The sequence below is a fragment of the Haliotis cracherodii genome, unplaced genomic scaffold (assembly GCF_022045235.1).
Source record: "Haliotis cracherodii isolate W230 unplaced genomic scaffold, xgHalCrac1.p SCAF_18, whole genome shotgun sequence".
In the NCBI taxonomy this organism is placed as follows: domain Eukaryota; kingdom Metazoa; phylum Mollusca; class Gastropoda; order Lepetellida; family Haliotidae; genus Haliotis; species Haliotis cracherodii.
Window position 1 is genome coordinate 23,335,269 of NW_027266273.1, and position 11,332 is coordinate 23,346,600.

The 11,332-nt window shown below is 39.9% G+C and overlaps 1 protein-coding gene across 1 annotated transcript; it reads right to left on the minus strand.

The window, feature by feature from the left end:
• Nucleotides 1-3,584: 3,584 nt before the first annotated feature.
• Nucleotides 3,585-10,952, minus strand: LOC139465908 (homeobox protein vab-7-like). Its single transcript, XM_071247899.1, has 3 exons — nucleotides 10,352-10,952; nucleotides 4,836-4,996; nucleotides 3,585-4,479 (listed from the first exon to the last, which is right to left on the minus strand). The coding sequence occupies exons 1-3, from the start codon at nucleotides 10,617-10,619 to the stop codon at nucleotides 3,958-3,960; spliced, it is 951 nt and encodes a 316-aa protein (XP_071104000.1). The 5' UTR covers nucleotides 10,620-10,952; the 3' UTR covers nucleotides 3,585-3,957.
• Between the last annotated feature and the right edge of the window lie 380 nt (nucleotides 10,953-11,332).

Sequence of the window (11,332 nt, forward strand, 5' to 3'; positions counted from 1 at the left end):
TCGTTATTTCAGTATGAAATAATTACTATTACTACTCGTTGTTATTATTATTACTCGTAAGTACATGTACTGAAGAATATTTGCTGTATTTTCTGATGTACATCACGCGATCTGTATGGAGAATATTAAAATTGTTCAAAGATAAAATAGAATTTGTTAAATTTGTGAATTGAGTTTAGTTCAGAATGAACAACATATTTCCCTCTAGCAGGTATTTTATATGAACAAGCTTGATCTAGCCGAGCTTAATGGACATTATGACTGTAAAGACGTGTGCTTTTGGATTCTGTGTGTAACTACAGGGAGGCCAATGTCCCCTGGGTACACGAAGACCTCCTTATCGTCACCATCTCCTGGCTTCAATTGGACGTTCTATGACAGTGAGTGACAGCAATTGACACTGCACGTTAACATATAATATCTATCTATGTAACTACGTGTACATCCAGCCTATTACCCACCTTTCAACTATCGGCTAGTGTTGTCGTTAACTTATGATACAGTTGTTAAATTATGTCCACATTTGATCGGTCTGCTGATGGTGTCCGTGACCCCGCCACACAGGCACTAATTCACCTATGATAACTTACGGACTGACATTTAACCTTCAGGAGGGATCTTTTCTCTGCAGACAGGATTCTGTTACTACGTAAGGATATTCAATTGTTTACTTTGAAATATAAAACGTCAACACCAGAGAACAATCAGTCTCGAGAGTCCACCGAAACAAATTTCGTTAGGTGTAGATGGGAGCGGTGAAAATTGTGTGAATGGATCACTGAAAACAGTGATGACACGAAGATGTTCACGAAGATGCTAAACATTTGTTTCAGGAACCATCGCTCAGTTTTATCAAGCCATCCTGCAAGGCCAGTGACCATTTTCTAAAAAAAATCAGATACGCACACGCACACGCACACGCACACGCACACGCACCAAACCCCTCCACTCCACTCCTCCCCTTCCAATAATATCAAAGAGGCAGGTTAATCTGATCCTTAACTTGATTAAATGAGAGATATTGTCATGGTAACAGTCACAACTTTTTCTATAACAGCTGGGGATCCAGAGTGTTTGAATATGTACTTCTTGCATGCGATATGTAATGCGTATGACGCCATAGTTAGTGATAATAGAGGGAGGCGTAAATACATCACAAATACTGCTGTTGTGAGTCGCCTATGACTAAGTTCAAATTTTCATTGCACCTGAAGAGCCGTTGAGCTACGAGAGATCTTATGTGCATGAAGGAGTTTTGACTAGCACATATAGCATATATACCGCATGTTGAGTCCTGTAGATCTAACTTCAGCGATTATAGACAAACGTTGCTACTTATCGATCTCCAATCTGAAGGCGGCATTAGCGCCCTCTGTGGAGGCACACACATATATGTTTCGATAAACAGCCTCGCTGTACATCAGTATGAAACAACGTTAATATATTACGCATACCAATGAACCGAAGTTTTTTCGAGATTTAGATTAAACTATGCATGTTTACATTTTGCATATTTAAATTTCAAATATTTATATTTTTAATATATTTACATTTTGCAATTTATATTTGTTCATGTTCGCTTTGACATGATATTTATTCAAAATTCACATAAAGTTCAAACGCGCCGTTGTTATATATAATGTATATAAAACGTCACGTAATGTCCTTCTCAGCAGGTGGGCGTGGCAGGTTGCCAGAACGCCCAACACAATGTGGGTTTTATTCATCCCCGCCTGTTGAGGAATAGAATGAACTTGAATATGGGAGACAATTCATGTCAAGGCTTAGATCGGATAAAATGTATTTCCGCTTGTTATGGGCGGGCAGAAACTACAAGCTACAATGCCGACGTGCAAGATACTAAACTCACCATGCTCCACACTGCTGTTCACTGTCAGCAACTTGTCAAGAAATGCATAGGCTGCAGAATATTAGAGCAATTCTATGAACACTACTTCTTGCCTACATGTTCTGTTCCCGAAGTGTCTAGATATTGTCTATGGGGGTGTCCAACGTTTCACATATTGCTTTCTCAGGAAACTTCAGATGCCATTTGCTTTCATTTTTGACAAATTGTCCTGAAACCTTGACGATTTTAACTATATAATTTAGTGACACATTCCCCATTGTTAAAGGAGTAATGTTTGTCCTTAACTCTTTGGTGTTGATGGTGGTGTACAAATTTGAAAAAAATCAAATGTTTTGAATTTGGACCTAGTCTAATATTGGGGGGAATCAAGCCAATCCTTTGAGGTTTTGAAAATCCACATGGTATTAATTCCACTTCGCTCTGTGAATATAAAGGTCATCCTTTACGTATTATTGAGACAGAGATTTGGTGATATTTTGCTGTGGAAAACGTTTGCATTTTAACTTCACCTCCAGATTCTTATTTTGTGAAACATGTAGACCATGGGCGAGATGAAATAATGTTTTCATGTAGTATTTCAACAGGTTTCACTCACACCTATTTCAAAATAAAATTAAGTGTTCAGGAGATAATTACTTCGACAGAAGAAAAACATCAACTTATCTTTCAATTTCCTGTCTTGTCAATGATATCTCCCACGGCGAGTTGTCGGTGAGAAATCACTATTGTCAATTGTTATTTCAGTACCGTTATTGGCAGAATCGTTAATAAGGCAATATGGCAATATAGTTTATCGGTATTCTGTGGACCCTCACGCAAGACATTCCTTGATGGCAACGTCAGAAAAACCGCAGTGCTAGAACCGCACTTCTCTGTGTAACATGCACCGCCATCAGGGTACAAGAACCGCACTTCTCGGGGTAACATGTACCACCATCGGGGTACAAGAACCGCACCTCTCTGTGTAACATGTACCACCAACGGGGTACAGGAACTGCACTTTTCGGGGTACCATGCACCGCTATCGGGGTACAAGAACCGCACTTCTCGGGGTAATATGTACCACCATCAGGGTACAAGAACCGCTCCTCTCGGGGTAACATGCACCGCCATCGGGGTACAAGAACTGCACCTCTCTGTGTAACATGCACCGCCATCTGGGTACAAGAACCGCACTTCTCAGGGTAACATGCACCGCTATCGGGGTACAAGAACCGCACTTCTCGGGGTAACATGTACCACCATCAGGGTACAAGGACCGCTCCTCTCGAGGTAACATGCACCGCCATCGGGGTACAAGAACCGCACTTCTCGGGGTGACACCGGGGCTTTCTAAGGTGCAGCAGCAGCATGTAGAAAGGATGTGCTGCCAGAATGACCTGAGACATCGTCATTTCACAGTAAATATATTGAAGGTGATCCCATTGCTGTAGACGTATTTAGTCATAAGTATTTGCGTTTATATTTTTGTTTTGCTTTAATTGAGAAAAAAAAGTAAACCGCCATTTGCACACTTTGCGGAAATCCGCTACTCTAACTTTACGTTTATACCTCCAAAACCTCAAACAATATTAAAGTCAGCTCGTTGGTAGAAACTCGGCGTTAAGCGAAGTACAACAGCAGGATGTATGTTCACATAGACAGTTTTATTTCTTACTCTCCAAAACTGAAGAATATATAGTATGTACAAACAAAAACAATCATAAATCTCTCTTCGATATTTACATAAAAACAACGTATTTTGACATAGTGAGTATAGGGGATGAGACAATCGTCGTCTTGAGTAAGTTCAGATGTGTGCGCAGGGTACCCGTGTCCACCTAATGCGCGTGAGTGTGACGGCGTTCGACGTCGTCATTACCGGTCACTGAGACGAGTCAATATCAATAATAACAGCACACATTGTCCAACCGTGTTTCCTCAGTGGTGGTTGAGCACCATCGCGACGCCACCTGACGTTCAGCAGGTCGGCTACTACGCAGGGGAGACAACTCAACCTCAGCACAATACTTGAGTCCTCCAAGTCTCAGTTCTCACATGTATTAAATGTCTTTGTAACATCACATGGGTGTCGTGACGACGCATGGCTACGTCCGCTCCACTTCAGACTGGAACGGTCGGAAGAGTCCGTTGGGTGCTGTAGAGCTATTGCTCTTCGTCGACACAGTGGAGGGTTTGTGTTGGGTGGGCGTGAAAGGGAAGGGGCTAGAGCACAAGGAGTCCGAAGGGGGTGTTGAGGGGGTGGAGGAAGTGCTGTGCCCCATAAGAGATGTTGGGTCTAACGGCGACCGAACTGTAGGGGGCGAGTGAACAGTATGAGGCACCACCATCGTCGGGGGTCGAAGGAACGAGTTGGTCAGATTGTTGAAATACTCGGTTCCTGGTCGAAGTCCGGCCGCCATTGGGAGCTGTGCGAGTCCCGCCTGAGGGCGCTGCAAGCCCATTCCGGAGTAGCACCCAAAGGGAGCTCCGGCCGCAGCGATGCCGTATGGGTAGGATGCGGCAGCAGCAGCGATGTAGGCGTAGATGTTAGGGTCAGCAATGCCGTAGGGCCAGGCCATAGCCATGCGTTGACGCTTGTCCTTCATGCGTCTGTTTTGGAACCACACCTGATCAAAGCACAGAAGAGGTATGAGTGGGAGACTAGAGCAACAAATTATTTCAACAGCGGTGGAATAATGAGATTGTCAAATATTATTTTTATGTAAATTCCTGATCTGGATTTAGAATACAAGCCTGCGTATTTATTACGAGCAATACGGTATAAGACCAAACATGACGTGACTATTGAATGAGCATAAGAATAGATAGGACATGTAAGACAGTAATAGAGATATTGATGAAGAATAGACAGGACATGCGAGGCGGAGACTGTAGATATTGTTGACGAATAGATAGGACATGGTAAGGCAGGAACTGAAGACATTGTAGAAGCATAGGTAAGACATGGAAATGCGGGTCTCACCTTGATGGTGCTCTCGGGCAGATTGAGGGACGCTGCCAGTTCACAACGCTTTGGACGTGACACGTAGTTCTCTTTGAGAAACTCTTTCTCCAGACGGCCGATTTGCTCCCTCGTGAACGCCGTGCGGTAACGGCGGACTCCGTTGTCGTCTAGGGGACTGTCTGAAAGCAAAGTCACATAATAAGTAACCAAGAACAATACACAATCCTAACGGAAGCCTATAATAACTGTACCTCTCGTCATGATCTCCCAACTTCTACAGACAGGTGAAATGGCAACGTTGTTCACAGATCTGAGTACATTCAACATCTAATGAGCTAGAAACAGTTCTGCAAGTTATATCGGTATCTGATTTCCGGTGATAGGCGTGAACAGAAGCAAAGTTAGCGACACCTCCACTGATGCTCTCACACCTGACCCCAAACGACATGTTTATGACAAGACAACGTCATGACTGACATTATTTCCACACATCTGCTAATTACCTAAATGGACCATCGTCAGTACTCGTTTTGACAGGTGACGTTGAAGTGACCTTTTCGGGGTGACTGCTGGGGATATACAGCCCTTACAGTGCCTTGTCACTTCCTTTCTCGATACCCTGACCGCTACACTACGCCATCTGGTGGCAATTTCAGTTGTTAATAGTTAGGTAATCAATTAGCACGTTCGTCATGTTGCCAATCGTATCACGTGACCCATTTTCTGACCACCCATTGGTTACCGTTCCCCAAAGATTATTAAATACGCATATTCGGAAATAAGGGATAGCCTCCTTCAAGATCAAAGGGACGATAGTTGGTGTCTATTTACATCTAAGGGGAGTAGGGTCCTCGGCAATCAACAGGTCGTATTGCCGTCAGCTTGTTCTATTGTATATATCGCCATCTTGCTGACTATCGGTCACAATAATCGCCAGTTTTATTAAGGATGCGGTGGCGGTTTATGGGGTAAGGGGATACCCGGGGCGAGGGACAAATCGCCGGCTTACATCGTGGGACATACGAAACCACACAGGGAGAAATCAGTCCAACTACGTGAAATTCTTCCCGTGAATCTCTCCCAATCTCAGACCCATGTAGATCCTTCACGATCCCTCCCTTGCTGGAATGGGTGCCGCCCATTTTATATTTATAACACAAATACTTTTATTTATATAAATCAATAAAATGCACTGAAACGTTGTTTTTGTGTTTTGTTTTGTTTTTAAACTAGTGCAGACCCCTCTGTGAACACCCTTTTACACTAATAACAATGATAATATATTCACTTGTATAGCGCATGTGCAGAGTCTCAGTTGAGGGGGAAGGATTTCTTGAAAAGAAAGGTGTTTGTCCCTTCCAGAAAACGGTCAGGCTGATGATTTGATTTTTAGATGACGCATTGTGCCATGTAATGGCTGCTGAATATCGAAAGGATCTCTTTTCAGATGTGGAGGGATATATGTGAGGAATCTATAGAAGGTGTTATACATATTCCAATTTTCACAAAGGTGTCGTCGATATATATGAACACTTACTTAAATTCTACCCAAATAATCGTTGGAACATTGGAAACAATTCACAGTTCTCCCACTGAGATAACTATTTCTGTTGGAGTAAGACGAGTTCTATGGATGAACAACTTCTTTATTACAATTAGTGCGACGTTTCGGTGTAGATCCTAACACCTTTATCAAGCAAGTGATAAGCAGCTAGAGGATCATGAAATTCGGACAGATTGAATTCACCGGATTTTCACGCGCTTTTAAAAGTTTAATCCAATAATTATGTTTGTCTAGAGGGTGATCCCGGATTCATTGGACGACACGGCACTAGACAGGATAATCCTAATTCGTGGATCTTTAATCTTTACCGCACATGTTAACTTTTGGCGACACGTTGTAAAGGTGATGAGGGATACCTAAAGATCACACTAATTGTTGTCTACGGGTGCGGCAGGCGACCACAGATTGTCCAATTAATCTCAGACACTCTGTAATTACAATTTAGACCATGCTTGGCTTGTGATAGGTGTGTTAATTTGGGTTTAACTGATTAGTGTAATAGACACAGCTACTGACGCGCCTCTAAACAAACATACTCGTTGTAAAGACGGGATCAAATATTAATAAAGGTTAACAATATAATTTTGTTATTTCTCGAGGGAAAATATTTTTTCAGCACTCAGATAAGGGGCGGACAAAAGCCAAGTTTGATATCCGACCATAGGCTATCAATGAAATCGTAAAAGCATTTTTGAGAAAATATTTCATGAGGACATTTCTCTATAATTTTGTATACAAAAATAATTCACTCTGTAAAGATTTAACAGAGTTTGGTCAACGTCAGTTTCATATTGTATCGGCCTACTTTAACGATTACCTTTCAACTTAATATACGATGAATCATATGTAAAATTATGTAAAACTTTTACATTATTTAGAACAGAAATGTTACAACTAATAAACGAAAACTAAAGTATATAGTAAGACATTTACAAGATCTATGAAGTAACTTTGTTCTCTCAACTGCAGAAAACAAATTTCTGTTTTCTCAATTGCACATCGGACTTTGCACATAAAATGTTCGCTGGTGTAAAACTGTGAGGCCATTTATGTCCTACCATTTTTATCATTTTACGAATGTTATTTTCCATGGGAATAAATTATTTATTGTGGCTCGCAGCTGATATAAAATTGCTGATATATTTTTTTAACTACGTGTGTGTTGCTATGCGTGGAGCTATTTCCTTTGTGTGATGCTGAAAATATACTTCTGCGTACCCGGTATGTCTACGAATATTTAAGACATTTGTTCTTTTGTTTAAATTTCTTGAAGTGGAAGACTTCGTGTTTTAATTTTGTTCAATCTTTAATGAAGTATTTTTATCAAGTCTCACGTTATTAGCATATCTTGGGTTTTTTGCGTTTTCTTTACTTTTCCAAAGGCACCCCTCCCTAATTACCAGAGCTCATTTAACATATATTTAAACACCCTCGCACTTTTTTAAACAACGATTACAATCTTTAGGGAGAATAGAAATAAACAGTATGTGGATTTTAATTGTAAGGACATCATTGTGTATATTGTTAAATGCGTATCGCCGAACAATTGTTTTCAGAACTCAAAAACGCTCCAAAGAAAGAAATGACACACTAGAATGAAGCAGTTGGGTGACCAATCGGGTATGTTGGGGTTCTAGCGGCGTAAGTATCGGCTTATTTTGTATATAAAGTTGAATATGAGTCAGTGTATTAAAAAAACAATATAGGCATGGTCAAAGTCCAGTTATTTGTATTATTATTTATATGTTTTGACATATGACACTGAAATAAATAGTCACATCTGATCTACACCAGTTCCCCATCAACACATCGGCTGCAGTGGATTATTAACGCCTTGTTATAAATTTTAATATATGCTGTATTAGAAAAATGAGTCCAAAATATGTTACAATTCTATTTTGTCGGCAATGTTATTTCTCTTAAGAAGGAACATATACAGAAAAAAAATTCAATTGAAAAAATTATATTATAGTAATTTCACTCTGTTAAAATGTTTAGATTGACGTTGTTTCTTGTGAATAATTATTTATTTTAAACTCGAAACAATTGCGAATCGTTTCACATAAGAGTGCTTTATGAGTGTGTATGACTGTCTAGAGGCAGGGCTGATGTCTTGCAGTTGTGTAAGCTGGACAAAGAACGAGTGTTGGGGGGACTTCACCTGAGGGGTGGGGGGGGATAAACATCACACAATGACCACTTCATGTTTCCCAAGATGACCAGTAGGCTAATCTGGTCAATAAATCATGTGATACCGGATACAGCACGTGCGCCCGAGATGTCTTACCTGTGTATGTGTATGATCTAAGGTAAGACAAAGTGCCCCGTATGTCGGATAGAGAGTCACCTCGGTGTATTGTCCACTAATTAGGATCGTTTTTGATAGGGACAATGCCTGATTGTCGAACAATGAATAAATACTAATGTTGACTCGAACAATGAACAATTACTAATGTTGATTGTCGAACAATGAACAAATACCAATCATGAAAAGGATGAAACCAGCTTGCTCACTATAATATTGTAGCGTTTCTAACATATATTCTTTGTATGTTTTCGTTAATGATAATAATAATAATTAACTTTTAGTAATTCATAGAAACAAATTAATATTTAAAATAAAATTATTTAGCTTAATTGGTTTAAGATGGAAGAATATAGATAGAGATATTATTCAGGTCTCACATTCTATACTTTTGTGTCAAAGAAAGAATAAAACAAAATCATGTATACTTGTCACGAGACCGAAAATGCACGCCTAGATACACTTGCAGTATATACTATATCTCGTTCTGGGTCAGCTGTTCTATGACTCAGTGTGTATTATCTGAATCCATTTCTACTATACGTTTACTTAAGTATCGTAATTATTTCCTATCACCCATTTTACCTCTGCACTAAACTATCTCTATATTAATGTCAATTACCAGGTGATGAACGCGAAAGGTAAATAAGGCCACCATTTGATGCTCTGCTTGTATAATGTGCGATAATAATACCATCAGATGATTTTTACTATATGTTATTTCTTTTGCGATGTGCATTATTTATTTCAATCGTTATCCAGCTGTGCCAACACGACACTAACATGTTAGCATGTTAGCATGACAGTTAAGAAAAGAAAAGTCGGGATGAAAATAACCAACAGAGCGTAAAAGAATTAAATAAGCACTAGGTTGCCTGTGATATCAGAAATCATTCGTCTATGAAAATATTTTCCTCCCTTTAGATAAAAACGTCACATATATAGGCTGCAGCTTGGAATACTGAACGTTAATTTATTGTTTACGATTTGATTCCATATGAACAAATATCAAAATATTTTATTGGCTTTTAGATAGATTTATTATTATTTAGTAAATAATGAAAATGAATTGAACAAAAAACAGGGAACCATACAAGTAAGTATTTGCAAGAAGAATGATGTTTAAAAAGACATGCCATAATTACATATTTTCACATTTTCAATTTATAAAATATTTACATTCATAAGTACACTTAAAAATTGTTTTCTAGTGGATTATTACACGGACTCTTGTGATAATTACCTGGTACTGACGAAGAGAGATAACTTGAACACCAACACTTACAGTAAGCAGTCGAGTGCAGAGGATTAAGCTATAATACTAATAGGGCAAATATTGATGATAACTGCAAACAGTAATTTTATTTAACTGCCTTTAAACCTAAAATTAAAATCATGAACTTAGTGTTTTATTGTCGCCGTGGAAGCCACATCGAGGTCAACTCACGTGAATCATCTCTAAATACGTATGTCCGTACGTTCCTTGTCGCGTAGGCACAAACAAAAAACTTGTGCTATAAGTTTAAATAAGTTTGTCACATAAGTTTAAATGATATTTTTTATATGAATTCTAATATGTGTTTCGAAATAAGTACTGGTCAGTGATATGTATTGTCGTTAATTTACGAAATACACAAAACGCCAACAAAACATATATTTGTTTACCTTTACTGCTCGCTGGGCTTCTTACGATGTGTTCATCTTCACTTGATGACGTCATCTTAATGTCGTCGTCGTTGTGGCGTCTTTCTTCATCTGATGTAACAGTAGAGGTTGTGTCGACGCTAGCACCGCTGTCGTTGAGACTGCTGTCGGCGCTTTTGCAAGCCCCGCCATCCATTTCGGCCGAAAACTTGTCCGATTCACAAGGAGCGCGATACCTTTCGTCAGTACGCTCAACATCAACGTAGTTGGGGTCCGACATGGTGTGCATTGCCGTCGATGATGTTGTACAACGATCCCACAATACCAGAAAGTCGGTTACAAAGTCTTTCCAAGTTCCAGGAAACTGCGATAAATGTCCTCGACAACTGAAGATGGAAGTCACAAGAGGTGTCTGATTCGTATGAACTCAATGTGGGTCTAGCGTGCCATATATATCTATATACATATGTATTAATATAGTCCTGGGCAAGGTGTAAACTTCTCCTGGCGAATTAGGCCTGTGTCCCCGCTATGTTTGTAGCACGTCACGCTAGCACAGGTACACTTTAACTTAGTCCACAAAGCTGTCGAATTTTGCGCTCGAGTTGCATCAAATAGCTGCTTGTGTAGTGACGAGCTGAGAGGGTACAAATAGCTGCTTGCTCTCAATGGACAATGAATTCTTCCTCAAACTCTCGCCCTCTAAAAGGTCGCTGGGGACAGTGGATTTGATTGACAGGTAATAATTCAATATGGGAGGAGCTAAGATGATCAGCGAGTGGCGTCTGACGAGCGGGACACATTGATTGGGTGGGCGGGGGCAATTTCGACCAATTAGGTGGGGGACATGGACGATGCGGCAGACATCACCATCCCTGTGTGAGTATGTTATGTAAGTAAACTACCCGTCTTCAAAATTGTTTGTCTCAAGATTTGTTTTCATTTTTGTGTGGTGTACAAACATTGCGAATATATGTTTGTTTGCGTTTTTCGGAAATTATG

Coding starts and splice junctions, on each gene's coding strand:
- LOC139465908 (XM_071247899.1), bottom strand. CDS start 10,619: ATGCACACCATGTCGGACCCCAACTACGTTGATGTTGAGCGTACTGAC. Junction 4,997..10,351: donor AAGCCCAGCGAGCAGTAAAG/GTAAACAAATAT, acceptor CTTTGCTTTCAG/ACAGTCCCCTAGACGACAAC. Junction 4,480..4,835: donor TGCCCGAGAGCACCATCAAG/GTGAGACCCGCA, acceptor TGCTTTGATCAG/GTGTGGTTCCAAAACAGACG.